The 23,877-nt window shown below is 43.3% G+C and overlaps 1 protein-coding gene across 2 annotated transcripts in view; it reads left to right on the top strand.

Annotated features, from left to right (window-relative positions):
* The first annotated feature begins 2,282 nt into the window (after positions 1-2,282).
* OCLN (occludin) overlaps positions 2,283-23,877 on the top strand; it is a 58,236-nt gene continuing 36,641 nt past the window's right edge. Inside the window, exons 1-4 of one of the 2 annotated variants that reach the window (XM_086699480.1) lie at positions 2,283-2,497; positions 12,070-12,186; positions 17,580-18,255; positions 20,832-20,993. In XM_086699480.1, coding sequence (XP_086555606.1) covers positions 12,137-12,186; positions 17,580-18,255; positions 20,832-20,993 — 888 coding nt within the window. In that variant the 5' untranslated portion in view covers positions 2,283-2,497; positions 12,070-12,136. Of the gene's footprint in view, positions 2,498-2,604; positions 2,706-12,069; positions 12,187-17,579; positions 18,256-20,831; positions 20,994-23,877 lie in introns of those variants that run through there. The other variant, XM_025924401.2, reaches the window with a different exon arrangement.

Genomic DNA, 23,877 nt, shown 5'->3' with positions numbered 1-23,877 from the left:
CAAATGAAATACGGCAACTAACCTTCCATCCTCACACATGCCTTTGCGTTCTGTTTAGTGTGGGAGTAAGAAAAATAGCATTCGATGCATAAGTCTCTTCAAATGATAAAATGCTTAAACACCTAATTCACTCAAGAGAATTGAAAACATGCCCACACAAACACTTGTACATGCATGTTCATAGCAGCATTATGATAATAGCTAAAAAGTAGAAATAAGCCAAATGTCCATCAACTGATGAAAATTTAAACAAAAAGTGGTATATCCATGCAATGGAATAGTATTCAGCCACAAAAAGGAATGGAGTACTGGTAGGTACCACAACATGAATAAACCTTGAAAACATTATGCTAAGAAGCCAGACACAGAAGGCCACAGATCGTATTACCCATTCATATAAAATGTCCAGAATGGGTCATCAATAGAGACAGAAAGTAGGGTAGTGGTCGCCAGGGTCCTGGAGGCAAGAGGGAACGGGGAGTGACTGCTAAGGGACACACAAGGTTTCTGGAGTTAGAAAGTGGTGGTAATTGTGTAACCTTCAGAACATACTAAAAACCACTGACTTGTACGCACACTTTAAAATTCAGGGTGAATTGTATGGTATATGAAATATATTTCAAGTTTTAAAAAGTGGGGAAAAAAAAACCCTCTAGGTTCTTTTCTGAACATATCAAAGTACACTATAAAATAATAGATGTGTGTTTATAAATCTGAGAGTATTAGGAAATGTTCCCTTGTTTAATTATAAACTGAATGGAATGTTTGGCGATTTCAGTAATCTGACAGCGAACATTAAGAGGATTAACCTGACTTCCCCAGTGTTAACACCACCAATTTAAGCTGCATCATTCAAAAACTACATGCTCATGCTAAAATAATTGTAGCAATAACTTCCACACACACACAAACACACACACACCCCAATTAGAGTAATTATCCATTAAGGTTGTCATCATTTCAAATACCTTATATTTATATAATGCTTTTACTTCCTTAAGTATTGAATTGTGCCTTAAGATCTAATGTATGGGAGAGTCACATCTCTAATCACTTAATTAAAGGCAGAGAAGTGGGTGAGATTGGACAAAAATTAATTAGTAATGCTGACATTCCAGATTGGAACACAAAGTGAAGCAGGAATTTAGGAAACCTGAATTCTAGCCTTCAATGTAGGTTAAATTGCAAGAACTAAAATTGCAATAATCTGGAGTATAACTGAAAAATATATATATTGATGGGCGCCTGGGTGACTCAGTTAAGGGTCTGACTTTGGTTCAGGTCACAATCTCACAGGTTCATGGAGTAAAGCCCTGCAGTGGCCTCTGCAGTGGTAAGGCAGAGTCTGCTTGGGATTCTCTCTGCCACTTCCCCACTTGCAGGCTCTGTCTCTCAAAATAAATAAACTTAAATTAAAAATATATATAGATACAGATATGCTATATACATACATAAAAGGATACACAGTTTTGTGTAGACTATGAATTTTCCTAAGTGAACTCTCCTTTGGAACCAGCCTCCAGATCACGAAATAGAACATAGTACACAGAACTAGGGCCTTTAATTTTTTATTCTTTTTAAAATTTATTCATTTTTGAGAGAGACAGAGACAGTGCAAGTGGGGGAAGGGCAGAGAGAAAATCCGAAGCCGGCTACCCACTGCCAGTGCAGAGCCCTATTCCAGGCTCGAACCTACTAACTGTGAGATCATGACCGAGGCCAAAGTCAGAAGCTTAAGGACTCAGCTATTCAGGCGTACCCCCCCTTTTTTAAAGCTAAAAAAACATTAAAATAGTTTAAATCCCTTGGGGGGGGGTGCAAAGGACCTTGAGCTGGTAATCATGTACACTACCGCATGCACTTTATTTTTACAGCAAGTTTACCAACGAGATCCTACCACACTTTGGTTAATGGTCTTTTATCTGGCTCCAGAGATTCAGAACCGGTTCCTTAATTTACAAGTGACTTTTGCAAATCTCCCATTTCTGGCTGCTTTCCAACAAAATTTTAACCAAATTTTAGGAACAGAAAATTGTTGGGTAAGGACATGCCTTTCGTGTCAGCTTGTGAGCACCCTGGGACCTCCTTCAGAGTAAAACAGTCCCCCTCCAGACCTCCCTCCGCCTCTCGTCGGCTGTTCTACCCCAAGCAGAGGAGCTCGGAGCGCGCCGCAGGGCGGTCCAGGACCACCCCCACCTTCTGGGAGCCGGGGCCCCTCCTCTGCCCTCGGTCACCAAAGCTGCGCTGTGCCTTTAATTGGGATCGCTGGGAGGGTGTGCGGGGAAGGGCTGATTCCTCCCGCCTCCTTCTCCACCGCTCCCTTCCCCCTCCCATCCGAGTTTCAGGTGAATGGGTCACCGAGGGAGGAGACGGCCACGACACACAATTCCTCGCTGGCGTCCACCCACACCCCTGACCTGTCCTTCCCCGGCTGGAGGCCGCGGGACTCCGGGGAAAGCTAGCCAGAGCGCCGAAGAGCCCGCGCTTGGTGTAACAGGTGAGACTGGCCAGTGCGCGGCCCCAGACCTCCAGCACCGGCCAGGCGGTGGTGCGCATGCCCGGGGGCAGGACCGCAGGGGTGGGGGAGTGGGGGGAGGAGGAGAAGAAGGAGTGGAGGAGGAGTGGAGGTGGAGGATCGAAAGAGTTCTTAGTCTAGTCCCAGGCTGCTGGCGGGCGGCCCGCACCTCGTCAGGTGCGCTCGCCAGGTAAGCGCGTTCCTTGGCTCCCGCGGTCCTTGGTGGGTCGTGCGGGGCTGCAGTGAGTAGATGGGAGTTGGGCGCGGCGCCGGGGGCTCACGGTGGCCCCAGAGTCCCCCAGGGGATCGTGGCTCCGGTCTGGTAGGGGAGGCGCGGCGGGGGAGGACGCCCGGCGCCAGTTTCGGTGGCGGTTTCGCCTTTGGGCTGGGACCGGCGGGAGCCGGAGGGGCGCGGGTCCGCGGAGAGAGCAGCCCTGGGCTACTTTGGCGGCTACCTCCCCCAGCGAAGGGCCACTTGGAGCCGCCGATCAGCTCTTTCGGCGGAAACGCTTACAGCTCCTCGAGTCCAGGCGGCGCGGGCACCTTCTCGCTTTAAAGGGGGGCGGGCGGGCGGTTCCCGAACTGAGGGAGCGCAGAGCGCGGCTCTCCGGACGGAGAGCTGGGAGGTCCTCAGGGAGTGGGGCGTGCGCCCGGCTCCTCGGGGTCCTGAGTGTGAAGGCTGGAGACCGGGGGTCTTGGATCCCGGCGGCGGGGAGGGACCTCATCGATTCCTCCCCGTTCACTCTTTGGGTACCGAGCGGGGAGAGGGGTGACGGGTTTAATCCGTGAAGTATTCCTAGAGCCCTGGGGTGGGCCGATCCGCTCTTTGGAATCCAGCTAGTGCGAGCTGTGCGAGCCCGCGTCGATTTAAGCCTGGGGGCGGGGATTTAATTTCGAGCGAGGCTGTACTTCGAGGGAAGCTGTTCGCGCTTGGGATCCTCACCCGTGACCCGCAGGCCGCCGCCAGGTGGGCGGACCTGCCTCCGGGCGGTCCCTGCTGACCGCGCGCTGCGCGCACCGGCCGGGGCGCACGGACACGGACTGCCGCGGGCTTAGAGACCTCCGAGGAAGGGCCGGCGCGCGTGCTGCCTGCCGACATGTTCCCTGCGTCGGAGGAAGTGTGCGGGGAGAGCAGGGTTGAGGGGTCAAAATGGCCTCTGCTCCTTGGGGCTGGAGGAGCACCTCCGAGCCCCTGTGCCCCAGGTGAAGCGACTAACCCCGAGAAGCCACGGCATCCTCGGGCTGGCTGGGCACACTGCCCATTTGGGAAATGACCCGGGGCGGGGGAAGAGGCAGCCTTCCAGGTTAGTGTGTGGCCCTCACGCACAACAGGTGTATTATTGGGATCCCTGGAAAAGGTGAAACCTTCCTTTTAAGGCACTTCGAGTGATTCCCGCTGTGATTGGAAGCTAGTTCTTTCCAGGCGGAGGTAGATTTCTCAAGCTGTCAATTCCCAGTATAACAGTGCTTCTCTGGCACGGTACAAATGAATATTTTCTCTTTCTGGTATTTAAAAATAGACATCGTAAATGGTGGAGCCACAGTAATGGTTGTCTCCTCCAAACCGCCTTTTTGTGTAGTTCTGCATTTCTGTAGTTACCAGGTGCCTCTTTGGTTAAATGATGGAGAGGAGGATGGCGAGATTTGTGCAGCTTCCAGGCTGTTCAGGGAAATGATGGGCTAAAAAGAGTTCTGTGCTTTGTATCCTTTAATGATACTATCAACTCTGGAAGGTAAGTCTTACTAGAACTCCATTTTAAAGGTGAAACACCGGTAGGGGAAACGTGTTGCAAAGTTTGTGGCTTGAAACCTGCTTCAGCAAATCGGGGAAGGTATACTGGACAAGCAGCAGTCCTGGATATTCCAGCACCAGAACGCTCTGGGGTTTTTCTGGAACTCTCTACCTTTGACTGGTCCCTATGGTCTCATAGAATATTTCCACATCTTGTTTGATGTGAAGATAAACTTCTTGTTTTCTTTTAAAGGTAGTGTTGGAATTACTGCCCTTTAAAAATTAGGAGACTACTTTTAACCACACAAATTAACTGATAGAAAACCTTTCACCTGCCTAGGAGCCTGCCAGAAGGGAAGTTTTCTTCACTTGCATTTTAAGGCTTACTGGATTAGATTCCCTAGTGGGCTTTTTTCTTCCAAGTTATTATTTATGGATGTACTGGGGTAAAAAGACAATGAGGATTTTTGTTACCCTTTTTGTTTTAGCTTCTAGGCTTAGAGCTGCTGTGTGATTTAGTGCTTCCTAATCTCGAATATGGTACGAATTGCCTGGGGATCTTATTAACATAGATTCTGATTCATAGGTCAGATGTGGGGCCTGGAATTCTGTTTTTCAGCAAGCTACAAATGATGTCCATGGTTAAATGTTTGACCCTTTACTCTCCCTTTCCTTCAGACTGTAAACACTTAACTAATTTGGTTGAATGTGAAGGATTATATTTAGTGGCTGTTAGCATTGTGAACTTGAAGGCATTCACAGCTGTATTGAAATCCCAACTCTGATATGGGTTGTTGGTTTTATAAATCAAATGTTGATTGACCATCCCTTTGTACCAGGGACTGTAGGGATCTGGAAGAAGAGTGATGGTCATGACAGACATCTGGGTGCTTGTAAGGCTGGTGTTCCAGTTGAGGTGGAGATGGTGGAGATTATTTAAAAAATAACAAAGAAGAAAAAATAATAATTAGGGGGGAAATTCGCTCTGAGAATAAAACGGGCTTGGTGGGTGGAGTGAATAGCAGGGAAGGAGCTTCTGAAGAGGTGACATTTGAGTTGAAAGCTGGACAGCTAGTTCCCACCATGTACAGATCTAGACATTATAGACAGGAAACTGACAAGATCAAGGCCCTCCTTGGGTTGATGCCTTTAATTGAGGCAGTGATGCTCAAAATACATGGTGTGCTTAAAAATCACCTGGAAGGGGGAGTGCCTGGGTGGCTCAGTCGGTTGAGCGTCCGACTTCAGCTCAGGTCATGATCTCGCGGTTTGTGAGTTCGAGCCCCACGTTGGGCTCTGTGCTGACAGCTCAGAGCCTGGAGCCTGCTTCGGATTCTGTGTCTCCCTCTCTCTCTGCCCCTCCCTGCTCACGCTGTGTCTCTGTCTCTCAATAATAAATAAACGTTAAAAAAATTTAAAAAAAAATTTTTTTTAATCTTTATTTATTTTTGAGAAGAGAGAGACAGAGCATGAATGGGGGAGGGTCAGAGAGAGGGATTCACAGAATCTGAAACAGGCTCCGGGCTCTGAGCTGTCAGCACAGAGCCCGACGCGGTGCTCGAACCCACGGACCGCGAAATCATGACCTGAGCCGAAGTCGGATGCTTAACCGACTGAGCCACCCAGGCGCCCCCCCAAAAAAATTTTTTTTAAATCACCTGTAGGGGCACCTGGGTGGTTCAGTTGGTTATGTGTCTGACTTCAGCCCAGGTCATGATCTCTAGATTTCATGGATTCGAGCCTCTCATTGGGCTCTGTGCTGACAGCTTGGAGACTGCAGCCTACTTCCGATTCTGTGTCTCCCTCTCTCTCTGCCCCTCCACATTCTCACTCTCTCTCTCAAAAATAAATGGACGTTAAAAAAAGTTTTTGTTTTTGTTTTTAAATCATCTGGAGCGGGGTGCCTGAGTAGCTCAATTGGTTGAGTGGGCGACTCTTGATTTCGGCTCAGGTCATGATCTCACAGTTCATGGGATGGAGCTCTGCATTAGTGCGGAGACAGCTTGGGATTCTTTCCCACCCCCCACCCCCGCCTCGTTTCGCTGTGTTTTCTCTCTTTCTCTCTCCCTCTCTTTCTCTCTCTCTTGCAAAATAAATAAACTTAAAAAAATCATCTGTAGATCTTACTAAAAATACCACTTCTGATACAGAGCTAGTCTGTTTCAAAATATGCCTAATTTTAAAATTTTAGACAGTTTACTAATTGTAGGCCAAAATATAATAATTTAATACCAGGCACAATTTTTAAAAACTTCTTAAAGGCAAATTAACTCTTGCTGCATATGATTGAAAAGGAATAGGCTCTCCTTAAATATGATAAAGTTTATCTTTCACTTACTGACAGTTACTTCAAAGAATTTTTCAGGGGGATAGCATTTTCAGGCTTTCTCTTCTTCCTCTTATGCTTAGGTTTCTATGAAGACAGCTTTGGCCACTAACCATTTTCAAGGGGAGAACTATTTAAATATTTTAACATTAATCAGCTTTAACATATTTTGTAAGACTCTGCTGTTTGCCTTATGCTTTCGACTTTTACTCAGCTGTTTGATTTATGTCCCTATCATTCACATGGTACGGGTTCTGTGATGGTGACCGATGAGCCCCTTAGGCCAGATCCTGTGTCCTTTTCATTCATTTTGTCCTTCACTCAACATACTTTTTTTTTTTTTTTTTAAATTTTTTTTTTTTTCAATGTTTGTTTATTTTTGGGACAGAGAGAGACAAAGCATGAACGGGGGAGGGGCAGAGAGAGAGGGAGACACAGAATCGGAAACAGGCTCCAGGCTCCGAGCCATCAGCCCAGAGCCTGACGCGGGGCTCGAACTCCCGGACCGCGAGATCGTGACCTGGCTGAAGTCGGACGCTTAACCGACTGCGCCACCCAGGAGCCCCTCACTCAACATACTTTTACTGAGCAGATAACGTGAATATTGTTGTGCTGGGCGTTGGGTAAACAGTCTCTTCTTGGTCCTTTTTTTCTTTAGCTGTGGCCTTAAAGCACAGTCCCGACTGCCTTGAAGGAGACATTAGAATTCCTCCAGTCCAGTCCCCCTACAATATCAAACAACTTAAGCTTTGCATACATGGCTTGAGATCACATTGTTATTTGTTATTTTTGAAGGGTGTGTGAAGTCAGGGTAAGGGAGAGGCTTCCTAACATTGACATGAAATCTGACCCTGTGGTATCTTTTCTTCAAAGAATGGTTTGTAGGACTACAAAGACAGCTGTGCAGGTATTTGAAGGCTGCTGGAGTGGTCCTTCTAATGTTGATTGGTCCAGGCCAAACATTTCCTGTTTTATCAATCATTTGTCTTAAGACATGGTTTTTCTAGTTCTTTAACACTTTTTTTTTTTTTAATTTTTTTTTTCAACGTTTATTTATTTTTGGGACAGAGAGAGACAGAGCATGAACGGGGGAGGGGCAGAGAGAGAGGGAGACACAGAATCGGAAACAGGCTCCAGGCTCTGAGCCATCAGCCCAGAGCCTGACGCGGGGCTCGAACTCCCGGACTGCGAGATCGTGACCTGGCTGAAGTCGGACGCTTAACCGACTGCGCCACCCAGGCGCCCCTAGTTCTTTAACACTCTTAGTCACCTCCTGGAGAGGCATCTGCTTGGAACATGATGTACACATTTCAAGGTTGTGCAGAGGTTTGTTTCTTTTTCATAACTGTATCATTCCTAGATCTAAGCACTGTCTGTGCCTACTGCCAAAGTTCGGGATGGCTTGTTAACTTTGATGAAATTCTCCCCAAGGAAACACACTTCCAGAAATTGAGTCTAGGGGTGCTTGAGTGGCCCGACTCTTGATCTCAGCTCAGGTCATGATCTCACGGTTAATGTGTTCAAACCCCGCATCGGGCTCTGCACTGATAGTGTGGAGCCCTGCTTGGAATTCTCTCTCCCTCTCTCTCTGCACCTACCCCACTTGTATGTGCACAGGTGCTCTTTCTCTTAAAATAAATAAACCTAAAAAAATTTTTTTTAATAAAATAAAAATTGAGTCTACATTTGTAAAGTGATTTATTCATGCCACTAATATTTGAAAATGGAGACAAAGTACCTAAAATGCCCAAACACTGAATTTTCTCACCTTCAAGGTACCCATCTTGCTGTGAATGGTTTTGATCATCTTCCTTAATATATTATCTTAATTATAACACCCTAGAGGTCAAGTTTGTCCCCAGCCCTTTGGCCTAGGGGGGTAGTAAAGTTCAAGGAAGAGAAGTAGAATTTGTCCTTTCTGATTGTGAGCTGTTAAAACCTCTAGGGGAACTAAACGCTCCATTCTTTCATCCTATTTAGATTCTGTTTCTCAGTCCCAGAGGCATCTGCCTGAGCGTGCTGTCTGTGCTTAGGGATGTGCTCAAGATCCTCAGGCTTCATCTACCAATCTGGCGACCTTCTCAAAAAAGTAAATGAAGTTGATATGCCATGATTTGTCCTTGATAAACTTCCTAAAATTATTTGCTTCACAATGTAAAATCTCTGGTATCAGAGGATATTTGATAACAGAACTCTGAATCCAGAAAATGGCAGTTTGGAAAGGGATTTTTGTTGTCACCGTTTCTGACAAAATGTAAACTTCCGCCTGAGACTGGATTAATTTAGAAGTTTCAAAAACTACCATGGAGGGGGCGCCTCGCTGGCTCAGTCGGTAGAAAATGTGACTCTTGATCTCCAGGGTCCTGGCTTCACGCCCTTCATTGGGCATAGAGGATACTTAAAAAAGCCAAAGCAAAACAAAAATCTACCCTGCCGTGGAGCCTGGAATTTTTGGCCTCGTCTTGAAGGAGTAAACCCTGGCTATTAAAGGGGTAAGAATCCTCGAAGGTCAGTTTGTCAGTATTTGACATTCAGTTTCACAACTAGAGTCCTACATTAAATAGTGTTTAAATTCCGTTTTTCTTAATATTATTTTTCTGAACATCCGTTAAGCCAATCTGGACTTTCACTCTCCCATAACACTGTAACGTGCTAGTGGCCTCAATTGCCCATTTTTATGTACATTTGGGTGCTAGTTATAGGTCTCTCTATGCTTAGGATTTGTGTACCTTTTTGTATGTGAATACTTCAGTAAAAAGTTTTTTAAAGGAAAAACATTAGTGAAGTCTTCCCTCACTGTGTTTGGAAAATCATGCTAATGGTGTTGGTGTTCCTAACATTCACTCTATTTCTGTCTTTAAGGTTTTTTAGCTGATGTACGTTTGGGCATTATTTTCTTCTGAGAAATGTGGAATTGACTGTCCTTAAGGATGTGGAAGATAGTTGCCATTGATATTAAAGAACAAAATTTAGAGAGTTTGAATTTATTTACTTGACTAACATAATACCTTATTTGCACTTGCTTTTTTGGAAAGGAAAAACAATACTAGACCCTTGAATATACTCAGATTGTAGATCTTGCTCAAGTGACCCCTCCCACTCCCACTTCCTGCCCTCCTTCTTCGGGTCTTAGTCTTTCTTCTCTGCTTGGCCCCGTCTTGGGCTCGATCATGTAGTCAACCCTAGTAACTCGATAACTGCCTGTTGTGGTTGCTTTTTTCATTGTGTGTGACCTTCTGTAGTACTTCCACAGACTCCCATGGTGTAGTGTAGACACTTAATAAGTACTTGTCGATTGAATGAAATTGCCTCTCAGGTATGTCGGGATTGTGCTCTGAGGAATTTTAGAACAAAATCATACTGCTTTTCTCGTAGGGCAGAAGACTCTTTAATATAACACATAATTAATGTTTCCTCCCTTTTTGTAAACATTATGTGCAATTTTGAAGACTTGGAAAATGAAAAGGAAAAAGTGTCCACAATCCTACCATCCATAGATGTATTGTGTAATAATTGGTAGTGATAAAGGCATACTTTTAAACCAGATTACGTTTCAACATTGAGGGACTAGTATGTGCTAGACGCAGCTCTGTATCCACTTTCCTATGCATTCTCTTCTGATATGGCCTTTCAAAAGTAATATGAAACAATAAGTTTTAAGAAGTTTTCTTTTTTTTATGTTTCTTGTTCTTGGAAGGGACTGTTTTGAAAATTACCAATTTTTTTTTCTTTCTATAATTTATTTTATAATTTACATCCAAGTTAGTTAGCATATAGTGCAACAATGATTTCAGGAGTCGATTCCTGAATGCCCCTTACCCATTTAGCCCATCCCCCCTCCCACAACCCCTCCAGTAACCCTCTGTTCTCCATATTTAAGAGTCTCTTCTGTTTTGTCCCCCTCCCTGTTTTTGTATTATTTTTGCTTTTCATCCCTTAGGTTCATCTGTTTTGTATCTTAAAGTCCTCATATGAGTGAAGTCATATGATACTTGTCTTTCTCTAATTTCGCTTAGCATAATACCCTCCAATTCCATCCACGTAGTTGCAAATGGCAAGACTTCATTCTTTTTAATTGCCAAGTAATACTACATTCTGTGTGTGTGTATATATATATGTGTGTGTGTGTGTGTATATATATATATATATATACACACACACACACACATATATACACACACACACCACATCTTCTTTATCCATTTATCCGTTGATGGACATTTGGGCTCTTTCCACACTGTGGCTATTGTTGACAGTGCTGCTATAAACATTGGGGTGCATGTGCCCCTTTGAAACAGCATACCTGTATCCCATGGATAAATACCTAGTAGTGCAATTGCTGGGTCGTAGGGTAGTTCTGTTTTTGATTTTTTGAGGAACCTCCATTCTGTTTTCCAGAGTGGCTGCATCATCTTGCATTCCCACCAACAGTGCAAAAGAGATCCTCTTTCTCCACATCCTCGCCAACATCTGTTGTTGCCTGAGTTGTTCATGTTAGCCATTCTGAAAGGTGTGAGGTGGTGTCTCATTGTGGTTTTGATTTGTATTTCCCTGATAATGAGTGACATTGAGCATTTTTTAATGTGTCAGTTGGCCATCTGGATGTCTTCTTTGGAGAAGTGTCTATTCATGTCTTTTGCCCATTTCCTCACTGTATTATTTGTTTTTTGGGTGTGGGGTTTGGTAAGTTCTCTATAGATTTTGGATACTAACCCTTTATCTGATAGGTCATTTGCAAGCATCTTCTCCCATTCCGTCCATTGCCTTTTAGTTTTGCTGATTGTTTCCTTCGCTGTGCAGAAGCTTTTTATTTCGATGAGGTCCCAATAGTTCATTTTTGCTTTTGTTTCCCTTGCCTCCGGAGACGTGTTGAGTAAGAAGTTGCTGCGGCCGAGGTCAAGAGGTTGTTGCCTGCTTTCTCCTCAAGGATTTTGTTGGCTTCCTGTCTTCCATTTAGGTCTTTCATCCATTTTGAATTTATTTTTGTGTATGGTGTAAGAAAGTGGTCCAGGTGCATTTCCCAGCACCACTTGCTGAAGAGACTGCCTTTATTCCACTGGATATTGTTTCCTGCTTTGTCAAAGATTAGTTGGCCACATGTTTGTGGGTCCATTTCTCAGTTCTCTATTCTGTTCCATTGATCTGAGTGTCTGTTTTTGTGCCAGTAGAAAATTACCAATTTTTACCTGTGCTATAAAAGCTTTGTGAAATTTTTATTACTACAACTTAGCAATGAAAGTTAATATTTGTAAGCCAGTGATATGCAGTGCTTGGTGCTTGGTGCTGTGAGGACGACCAGGCTGAATGATTGCTATGCTTAGTGATTTCCTGTACTCAAGGAATTAATGATCCATTGTATAAAGATGGCAGTGAGAAGGACAAGAGAAATAATCATGGTGTGACAAGTTACTTGAGATTGGTCTCATTAGTTTTTTTAGCAATGCAAGGAAACTCTGAGCTCAGTAGTAACACCCTTACCCTACTTACGTTGCTTAGATTGCCTTATCTTGGAAGCTACGGGGCAGTGCTCATCCTGAAGATCAGGTGATCCTTGGTATCAGCCATGTCATCGAGGCCTTTTGAAAGTCCACCTCCTTATAGACCTGATGAATTGTAAGTAATTCTTCAGTTGTTTTTTTTTTTTTTTTAAACTGTCACATGTAAAAAATATGTATAGTTGAAATTTTCATCTGTTAAGTGTTTGCTGTTAAAAATGTCTGTTTAGGGGCCCCTGGGTGGCTCAGTCGGTTAAGCGTCCAACTTCAGCTCAGGTCATGATCTCACAGTTTGTGGGTTCGAGTCCTGAGTCAGGTTCTGTGCTGACAGCTCAGAGCCTGGAGCCTGCTTCAGATTCTGTGTCTTGCTACTCAACGCTGTCTCTCTCTCTGTCTCAAAAGTAAATAAACATTAAAAAATATGTATGTGTTTATAAATTTAAGTTGAAACAAAGGTTATTAAGTGAAAGTTTCCCTCTGCCGCTTAACTTCCAGGATGATAGTTTTTCTCTGCAGAGGCAACTATTGTCACCTGTTCCTTCTTTCTTCCCTTCCTTCCCTTCTTTCCTTCCTTCCTTCCTTCCTTCCTTCCTTCCTTCCTTCCTTCCTCCCTCCCTCCCTCCCTCCCTCCCTCCCTCCCTCCCTCCCTCCTTTCCCTTCCCTTCCCTTCCCTTCCCTTCCCTTCCCTTCCCTTCCCTTCCCTTCCCTTCCCTTCCCTTCCCTTCCCTTCCCTTCCTTTTTTTCCTTATTTCCTTTCTTTCTTTGCAAGAGAGAGCACGTGCACACGTGAGTGGGCAAGGGAGAAAAAGAGAACGAGTGAGAGGGAGAGAGAGAATCCCAAGCAGGTTCCACACTCAGTGCAGAGTCCAGCTTGAGGCTTGATCCCACAACCCTGGGATCATGACCTGAGCTGAAATGAAGAGTCAGACACTTAACTGACTGAGCCACCCAGACACCCTTATCTCTTTCTAACGTTTGCTTCTAGATAGTTTAAGCTTATATTTGTGGGTATATTTATTCCTTTTTGTTTTTTCACAAATGATGCGAAGCTTCTTTATTAATGCCCTGTTTGGGTGACTAACCCTAAACTTGACTCCTTGTCAATTTTGTAGTAATAACTTTTATTGACATACGGTTCACACCCCAAATAATCCACCCGTTTAGAATGGACAGTTTAGTACTTTTAATATATTCACAGAGTTGTGCAACTGTCACCACATCAATTTTAAAACATTTTCATCACCCCGATCAGCAGTCATTCCTCATTTCCCTCTAGTACTAGGCCATCAGCAGTCCACTTTCTCTTTCTAGATTGTTCCATGTCGGACATCTCATACAAATGTAATCACACAATATGTGATCCTCAGTGGCTGATTCTTTCACTTGGCATAATGTTTTCCACATTGTTAGTTTTTTTTCTTTAAAAAAATTTTTTTTAAGTTTATTTTTTGGGGGAGAGAGAGAGAGAGAGAGAGAGAGCGAGCACAAGTTGGGGAGGGGCAGAGAGGAGAGACAGAATCCCAAGCAGGCTCCGCACCATCAACGCAGAGCCCGATGTGGAGCTTGAACTCACAAACTGTGAGATCATGACCTAAGCCAAGATCAAGAGTTGGATACTTAACTGACTGAGCTCCCCAGGCACCCCATCCACATCATTAGAGTGATTCTTGCCAGTAATAAAATCAAGAAGCAAAGTTGAGGGTTCTTGCATCCCTATTCATTTGGGGGTTTAACTGTGAAAAAATTTAAATTTGTTATCAGACTTTGATAGGGATTTCTTCCTGTAAGTAGTTTGTAGCTTCAAGTCTTTGATAACTGTAGTAGGAGTTGTGTTCCTATTACATTGCCCCTATAAACATGGGTGAGATATAACACACACACAGAAAAGGGCACAGAACATGTGATGATGATGAGTAAGATAAAGATAAAGCAAAATCATCACGTAGGTCACCTCCAAGAGCATCCTTGTCTCCTCTCCTTCCCCTGGAAACCACCGTTCTGACATGATTATCACTTGATATTCTCTCTTTCTTTTTTTTTTTTTTTAAACATCTAAACAGTACATTTTAGCTTTACTTGTTTTTAACCTTTTTTTTTTCTTCAGAGCAATGCTGCAGAAATAAAATGTGAATGATATATGTAATTTTTTGTTTTTTTTCTAACCGTATTAATATTTCGCTTAACCCAGTATATTTAAATTGTTATTTCAACATGTGATGTAAACACTGACTCATGAGGCAGTTTATATTCCTTGTTATTACTAGATGTTATTTTTTAGAGCAGCTTTACATTCACAGCAAAATGGAGAGGAAGGTACAGAGATTTCCCATATTCCCCCTGCCCTTATACATACATTGCCTGTCTCAGTATCCCCCTTCAGGGTGGCGCACATGTTATAATTGATGAACCTTCATTGACAAATCATTGTCACCCAAAGTACGTAGTTAATATTGGGTTTTCTCTTGATGGTGCTACGTTTCTTTTTTTACACTATGATCGGTTTGGACTGGCCACATTTCCAGTGTTCAGTGGATTGTGTGGCTAGTGGCTGCCATATTAGACACAGCCCTGTAGCGTTCCATCCTGTGGATATGTTACGGTTACCTGTTCCACTCTAGGTAGAAATTTACACTGTTTCCAGTTTTGGGTTATTCTCAGCAATGCTTCTGTGAATGTTACAACGTTAATGGAATTTTAAGTGGTATAATCATCTTTTTTTTAAGTGATATAATCATTTTGGGGGGGTGCCTGGGTTTCTCAGTCAGTTAAGTGTCCGACTTTGGTTCAGGTCATGTTCTCACAGTTTGTGGGTTCAAGCCCCATGACAGGTCAGAGCCTGGAACCTGCTTCAGATTCTGTGTCTACTTCTCTCTCTGCCCCTCCACTGCTTGCTCTCTCTCTCTCTCAAAAATAAATAATAAATATTTAAATAATTTTTTAATGATATAATCATTTTGGAAAACACTTCGACATTGTCTTATAGAGCTGAAGTTAAAAAAAGAAAAATTTGACTCAAAAATTCTCCTGGAGGGGCGCCTGGGTGGCGCAGTCGGTTAAGCGTCCGACTTCAGCCAGGTCACGATCTCGCGGTCCGTGGGTTCGAGCCCCACGTCGGGCTCTGGGCTGATGGCTCAGAGCCTGGAGCCTGTTTCCGATTCTGTGTCTCCCTCTCTCTCTGCCCCTCCCCCGTTCATGCTCTGTCTCTCTCTGTCCCAAAAATAAATAAAAAACGTTGAAAAAAAAAATTAAAAAAAAAAAATTCTCCTGGGTATATACCTTAGAAAAATAAGTGCTTTTCAGGGGTGCCTGGGTGGCTTAGTCTGTTAAGCGTCGGACTTTGGCTCAGGTCATGATCTCACGATTCATGGGTTCGGGCCCTGAGTCAGAGTCTGTGCTCACAACTTAGAGCCTAGAGCCTGCTTTGAATTCTGTGTCTCCCTCTCTCTCTTTTCCTCCCCCGCTCATCCTTTGTCTCTCAAAGACAAATAAAAATGTTAAAAATTATTTTAAAAAAGAAAAGAATAAGTGCTTTTGTGTATGAGGGCACATGCTCAATCGTGTTCAGAGCTACATTGTTCACAACAGCCCCAGATGGAGACATCCCAAATATCCAAGTAGAATGAGTTATGGAGTTTTCATATGTGACGTTTTCAAAGACCATCTTATCAGTGTTCTTTCTAGTTTGCATTTCCTTGCATTCAAGTGGTTAGCAGCACCCAGTAGTAAGATATCTTGCTTTGCAATGAGAGAAGTGGACCAAGGAAATAATGGCAAAAACAAAAGGGGGTGAGGTCAGTTGAGCAATTGAATTTTGTTCCTGCAGGACCCACATTTCTTACATTCAGCGTGTCCACAGATCAGTGTGCCTGTCTCCCGTGATGTTTATGATTGTATTACTGAAGTTTGCAAAGTAGTTGTTTTGTTTTTTGTTTTTTGTTTTGAGAGAGAGGGCGAGAGCAGGGGAGATGGGTAGAGGGAGAGAGAGACAGAGACAGAGAGAGAGAGAGAGAGAGAGAGAGAGAATCCTAAACAGGCTCCATGATCAGCACAGAGCCCGATATGGGACTCAATCCCACGACCTGGGATCATGACGTGAGCCAAAATCAAGAGTCGGACACTCAACTGACTGAGCCACCCAGGCACCCCTGCAAAGTGTCTTTATAAAGATCTAATTAGACATCACCTTGATGAGTCCTCTTTGCATATTTGATTTACTTCGTAGCTCTTAACCATAACTAACCTTTGAGGGGTCTGGATTGAGACATTGCTGTTCGTTGTTGTATCCTCAGTATCTAGCGTAGTGCCCAGCGCACATCACCCTGGTGGCTCCAGTTAATAGCTATCATGTGAATAAATGAATGAATGTGCCTTCTCAGGTAGGAGAGTGAAGCTGCCAGGAATTGGACATGACCCTGGGTAGGCCACCTTCGGTGTCCTGTTTGAATGCACTGGTCTCAAATTCCACAAGCAGTAGGGTTGACATCCTTATTCTAAACTGCTTGGGCTTCCCTCCCCAGGAATTACAGTTTAACTGGTGTGGAATGCTCTGTCTAGGGATTGTACCCACTCCCCAGGTGATTCTAATATGTCAAAAATTTGAGAACCTCTACTCCATAGAAATCCACTCCTTAGAGTGGTCATTCTCAGTGCATGTTTCTCAGACTGGCTGCACGAGCAGCAGCTTGTCCTTCCTGCAGAATCAGCACCTTGGGGTTGGGGACCAACAGTCTTTGTTTTAACAAGCCCTCCAGGGGATTCTGATGCACAGAAACTTTTACTGTTCACTGGGTGTCTCAGTAGCTTCAGACTGCTATAACAAAGTAGTACAGACTGGGTGACTTATTTTTTCTATTAAAATTTTTTTTTAATGTTTATTTTTGAGAGAGAGAGAGAGAGCGAGCGCGCGAGCATGAGTGAGGGAGGGGCGGAGAGAGAGGGAGCCACAGAATCCGAAGCAGGCTCCAGGCTCTGAGCTGTCAGCACAGAACCCGATGCGGGGCTCACACTCACCTCGAGATCATGACCTGAGCTGAAGTCGGCCGCTTAACCGACTTCGTGACTTATAAACAACAGTGCAGACTGGGTGACTTATAAACAACATAATTTATCTCTCACAGTTCTGGAGGCTGAAAGTCCAAGATCAGGTGCCATTGTGGTCAGGTTCTAGTGAAGTCCGTCTTCTGGGTTGCAGACTGCCAGCTTGTGGTTGTATCCCCTCGCAAGGTAGAAGGAGTCTCTTTTGTAAAGGCACTGTTTCCATTCATGAGGGCTCCATCTCTTTACCTAATTAGGCCACCTCCTAATAGCATCACATTGGAGTTTAAGGTGTTGGCATTTGAATTTGCGGCAGGGGGTGGGGGGAGGCATAAAGTGTTGTTGCTTGTAGTGGGGTGGTACTAATAATAGTTTTATTTGCCAATGGATAGTTTAAATTATTCCAAGTACACGATATGTTCTTTCTACTTACCTCCAAACGATACTAACTTGAAACTGTTTTCATGCGTATTTCAGCAAACCCAATCATTATGCACCAAGCAATGATATGTATGGTGGAGACATGCACGTTCGACCAATGCTGTCCCAGCCGGCCTATTCTTTTTACCCGGAAGATGAAATTCTTCACTTCTACAAATGGACCTCTCCTCCAGGAGTGATTCGGATTCTGTCTATGCTTGTTATCGTGATGTGCATTGCCATATTTGCCTGTGTCGCCTCCACCCTTGCCTGGGATAGAGGCTATGGAACTGGCTTAATAGGAGGTGGTATAGGCTACCCTTACGGAAGTGGCTTTGGTACCTACGGAACCGGCTACGGCTATGGTTATGGCTACGGCTATGGCTACGGAGGCTACACAGATCCAAGAGCCGCAAAGGGCTTCCTCCTGGCCATGGTGGCCTTCTGTTTCATTGCTGCGTTGGTGATATTTGTTACCAGCGTTATCAGATCTGAAATCTCTAGAACGAGAAGATACTACTTGACCGTGATAATACTGAGTGCTATCCTGGGCATCATGATGTTTATTGCCACAATTGTCTACATAATGGGAGTCAATCCAACTGCCCAGGCTTCTGGGTCACTATACAGTTCACAGATATATGCCATCTGCAACCAGTTTTACACACCTGCAGCTAGTGGACTCTACGTGGATCAGTATTTGTATCACTACTGTGTGGTAGATGCCCAAGAGGTATGGGTGGTTTCCTCCCTGCCCTGCTTTGGGTAGAGGCTTTTGGGAGGCTTAGTAGAATCACTTTGGGACCTTTTAAAAGGTATTTATGACAAGGCTTCACTTCCTTTGAAGTCAGAATCTGGAGAGGGTCTGGTGTCATTATTATGATATTTTTAATACCAGATAGTTCATCCATTTAAAGTTTGGTTCAGTAATTTTTAGTATATTCAGAGTTGTGTGTCCATCCCCATAATCAGTTTTAGAACATTTTCGCTATCCCTGAAAGAAACCCCATAACACAATTAGCGGTAATTTCTCATTTCTCTAACCCTTCCCAGACCAAGGCAACCGCTAATCCTATTCTATAGTTTTGCCTATTCTGGATAGTTCATATATAGAGTCACACAATATGAGGTCTTTTGTGATTGGCTTTTTTTAAGACCTTATTTATTTAAAGTTGATGTTAGAGAGAGAAAAAAAAAATGTTAGTGGGGGAGGGGCAGAAAGAGGGAGAACAGAAGGATCTGAGGCGAGCTCTCCCCTGATAGCAGAGACCCTGATGTGGGGCTTGAACTCACAGACCCCGTGATCATTACCTGAGCCAAAGTTGGAGGCTTAACCAAATGAACCACTCAGGCACCCAACCTTCTTTCTTTTTTTAAAGTTTTATTTAATCTCTACACCCAATGTAGGGCTTGAACTCAAGACCCTGGGATCAAGAGTCATATACTCCCCTGAACGAGCCAGCCGGGTGTACCCGTGATTGGCTCCTTCCAGTTCACATCAATGTAAAATTCTCAAGGTTCATCCATGTTATATAGCATGTTGTGTCAATTCCTTTTTGTTGCCGAGTAACAGTCGATTGTATGCCTGTATCATTGTTTATCCATGCATCAGTTGATGGATATTTGGGATGTTTTCACATTGATTGTTTGGAATAATGCTCTGAACATTTGTGTACAAGTTCTTAGGTGAACTCATGTTTTAGTTTCTCTTGAGTATGTACCTAGGGATAGAATTGCTAGGTCTTATGTTGTCTCTGGGCCTTTTTTTCTTTTTTTTTTTTTTTTTTAATGTTTATTTATTTAGAAAGAGAGAGAGAATCCCATGCAGGCTCCACACTGTCATCTCAAAGCCCAACACGGGGCTATATCTCAACGAACATGATCTGAGTTGAAATCAAGAGTCAGACACTTAACTGACTGAGCCACTCATGGACAGTGTCTCTGTGTTTAATCTCTTGAGGAACTGTTTTCCCAACAGGTTGCACTGTTTTACATTTACTAGAAACGTATGATGATTGCAATTTCTGCGCATCGTCACCAACATTGTGTTTTGTCTGCTTGATTCTGTCCATGCTGATGGGTGTGAAGTTGCTAATCTTTTTTTCCTGATGGATTTCTTACCTTTTTTTCCCTTACTTTTTGTTTTGTTTTCCCCCTCCTTACACTGACTCAGTAATTCTCATTCTTTTACCTGAATGAGTCACTCTTTTGGGGTTAGATCATCTCCAGTAGCTATCATTATTTTGAAGACTGAAATGTTTTCACCCCAAATGTAGGTTTTCAGAATGTTTGTTGACTTGCAAATGTATGTCTGGTAAATAGAGCTGAGGGCTGATATTCCTATCTTACCACACCCCCCCGTCTCTCTTAGTCCTCTGAATGCCCCAAACTTGTATTCACTGAAAAAGGATATCACTGTTGGATGTCTGCAAAGAGACCCACTTGTTACCCATTAGCAGAATCCAGGCCAGGGTCCAGGTTCCTGCCTAATTTCAAGCGTCTGCAGGCCAGTGGACCATTCAACATGCTTATCAGACGCTGGGAGAACTGTCACGGGGAGGGATTCCTTGTCACAGGGCCCTTTCTTATAAATGCACAGAAGACTCCCAACAGAAACCACCTGCCAGACTAAATGAATCATTTTCTCTAATTTATAGCTTGGTTAGATCATGTCTGCATAATTTATGGTAAGGTAGATCCTCTATAGACTGGAAGTTACATTCAGTATAAAAAGATTTGCCGAGCATGTGTTATGAACAAGATTATAAACATGATTGGGTATTTAAAGCTACTTCTGAGAGGGGCGCCTGGGTGACTCCGTCGGTTAAGCTGCCGACTTCGGCTCAGGTCATGATCTCACAGCTCCTGAGTTCGAGGCCCGTGTCGGGCTCTGTGCCGACAGCTCAGAGCCTGGAGTCTGCTTCGGATTCTGTGTCTCCCTCTCTCTTTGCCCCTCTCCTGCTCACACTCTGTCTCTTTCTCAAAATAAATAAACATTAAAAAAAAAAATTTAAAGCCCTTTAGAAGTATACCAGTGATTGAGTTAATTTACTGGCCATTTTCATCTGTTGGTAAAAAGGCCAACAAAAAAGCCTGTTCTGAGTATTGAATCAAGTCACATATGTATTGCTAGCCTCCGCCCAACTGACATGGGCTACGTTTTATATTTCTAAAATGTAACTATTTGTATCAGTTTTATATCACACCACAGATGTATAAGTGCAGGGCCTTAGGTATTTTTGGATAGTGCATTAGGATAAAGTAAACAATTGAAATCTAACTGTGTCAATATCTTTAATCTCTTTTTAGGCAATTGCCATTGTCCTGGGATTCATGGTTATTGTGGCTTTCGCTTTAATAATTTTCTTTGCTGTGAAAACTCGAAGTAAGATGGACCGGTATGACAAGTCGAATATTTTGTGGGACAAGGAACATATTTATGATGAGCAACCCCCCAATGTCGAAGAATGGGTAAGTGTTGTTAAAAAAAAAAAAAAAAAAGAGCATATGTCTGGTATTTTATTAACCCCCCAGGTTTCTGTCTCTAAATTTGACTTTGAGTGCTTTGTGAAACTCTGTTCTTAGAATTATTGTCTGTATATGTTGCAAAAGTTGTGCTCTCATGTTTTGCTCAGACCTCTGAGAAGGTGGTATGATAACTGGAAATTGTTTCACTACGAGGTGAAAATCAGATTTCTGTTTTAAAGAAGTGTACCTAGGCCCTGAAACCAAATGGCTTCTAAAGAATTGTGCAGAAAGGACTTGGCTTTTGCAAAACAAAACACCTCTCCCCTCCCCTTCTATTTTCCTTCTTGTCATTTTGGAGGGAAACACTTGGGCGGGATGCTTGCTGTCTCTTGGCTCAGGATTGGCAGTGGTGTTTTGGAGTCATAGCAAGTGGCATATGTTTAAACTTCTTCCATGGATAACAGCCTAGCAAATTACAGTGACTGATTCTGCATGGATACTTACCTAAGAGATACTTCCGTGAAGCAGAGAGAGACTGGAGCGATTCCCTTTTTGTGTATACTGTACTGTTATTCGTACGAGTATGTGTTAATATCTCGGAAATAGGTGTTCCTGATACCTGACCTGTCTTTAGAGATGTCTGCAGTGAGACTTTATTTCTCAGAAGTCCTGTTAGAATGCTGTTGGGAGCATCCTCAGAAACCCCCATCATAGGTTTCCTGGAGCAGATTGAAGTTTTGCCGTGAAGGGGAGGTGTGAATCCTGGACACGGGTTCCAGGGTAGATGTGTTCTGGACCGGGGGAGTGGAGTAAAGAGGGCTCAGGTTGGGTTCTGCTGGTCAGGGGAGGGATAAAGACATGGCTCATCTCGAAGGCCTCTTTAGCTCTGGTGTTCTGTGTTGTCTGATTTGAAGAAACGTAGATGAGATTTTCTTCTGGTTAAGGAGCCACAACGAAACTCTTTTGAAAATCAGCAGGTGTGGTAGGGTTCCTGTGTTCCTGAACTCTCCTTGAAGCCTGCTTGTTCTCTTTTTCCTCCTCCTTCCCTCCCACCCTGAAAAAGTGTGAAGGTGTTAAGGACTGTTTTCTTTTGACCTTTAGCTCCAGGCAAGGCCACCTGTAGATGGAATAGGACTGTCTATTGTGAACTGTGAAGTAAATGTTTCGCTGGGAGTTTCTGGGAGTTTCTGGGCGTGTCAGTTTTCACTGGCTGTTGGATTTGTTTATTTAAGGTTTCGAGAGCCTAACAAAAAAAAAAAAAAAAAAAAAAAAAAAAACTGACTTAAGAGAGACCAGTGCTGGTAATAGTAGAGTTCCAGTGAACTTTGGCTTCTCATCTGATCTTACTGTCAAGAGGTTTTAATCAGTTCTGGGTGCTTTAGATAATTGGGCAAAAGATAGCCTTAACAGTTTATGGAGGTGATAATGATGGTGAAGCAGAAAGCACTTTATTTTTTAGATTTTTATTAAAAATTTTTAATCTAATTTTTAGTTTTTAATTTTTATAAAGATTTTATTTTTTTTATTTTTTTAAATAAAGAAATATTTTAAGAAATGTTTTAAGAAGTTTATTTTATTTTGAGAGAGAGAGAGAGAGCACCTGTGGGCAAGTGGGAGAGGGGCAGAAAGAGAGGGAGAGAGAGAATCCCAGGCAGGCTCCATGTGGAGGCCACCTGGAGCCCGATTTGGGCCTTGAACTCACCATCCATGAGGTCATGACCTGAGCCCAAATCAAGACTTGGGTGCTTAACTGACTGAGCCACTCAGGTGCCCCAAGATTATATTTTTAAGTAATCTCTACACCCATTGTGGGGCTCGAACCACCATCTGGAGATCAAAAGTCGAATGGTCCACTGACTGTGCCAGCCAGGTGCCCCAGCACTTTACTTTTAAAAAACCATTATTTGGGGTATATGTATTTATTTTTTATTTAAAAAAATTTTTTTTAATGTTTATTTATTTTTGAGAGAGACAGAGCATGAGTGGGAGAGGGGCAGAGAGAGAGGGAGAGACAGAATCTGAAGCGGACTCCAGGCTCCGAGCTGTCAGCACAGAGCCCGGTGTGGGCTCGAATTTATAAACTGTGAGATCATGACCTGAGCCGAATTCGGACGCTCACCCAACTGAGCCACCCAGGTGCCCCAAGGGTCTACGTATTTTTAATATAAAAATAATCTGTGCTTAAAATAATGGTAAAAAACTCTAGCATTGATTATTTGTACTAAGGATTATAATTTGAATTCTCGTTGTAGAGAACTAAGACCAGATACTCCCCATATAGCTACTAATGTTTTTTGTTTTGTTTTGTTTCTTTTTGGTGGGGGAGAGGGGAAGAAAAACTTACCAGAGGAACAATTAATTAGCTACTGAATATTAGTTTACTCCTTCCCTATATGTTAGGGTAGGTTTAGATGTTCATTATTTTATTAGATCTTACTGCCTTTCCTGGATTTTAAAATCTGTAGTATCGGAAACTTTGAGCAAAGATGCCTCAAAAGTTGAGCCTTAAGAGTTGTAAGCAGGTTTCAGCTCTTAAGTATTATGTGTGGGGAAAATGTGCAACTCGCTAATTTCCTGTCTCTGAATCTCCAGTACAATGGTTTCTCTGCCTTCCTAGGGAATTTTCGAGTTGTTTTTTTTCCCTTCCCCTTCTGGATATCTTGTACTTTGTAAAATAAGCAGGCCATGTTTGCACATTGTTTTGGGTGTTAACCTGGTCCTTTGTAGTCAGTCAGTCACTTCAGTTTGTACCAACGTTGTAGATTAAATATTTGAAGGTTCTTTTAATTAAGTTTGCACGTGTTTATTTTTTTCTGTTATGTCCTCAAATTCCAGATGTAGTTGGTACTTTTTCTGAATTAAAGTGTGTGTGTGTGTGTGTGTGTGT

The sequence above is a fragment of the Puma concolor genome, chromosome A1 (assembly GCF_028749965.1).
Source record: "Puma concolor isolate L17-30 chromosome A1, mPumCon1.1.hap2, whole genome shotgun sequence".
NCBI lineage: Eukaryota > Metazoa > Chordata > Mammalia > Carnivora > Felidae > Puma > Puma concolor.
This window is presented reverse-complemented; position numbering and strand designations above follow the sequence as displayed.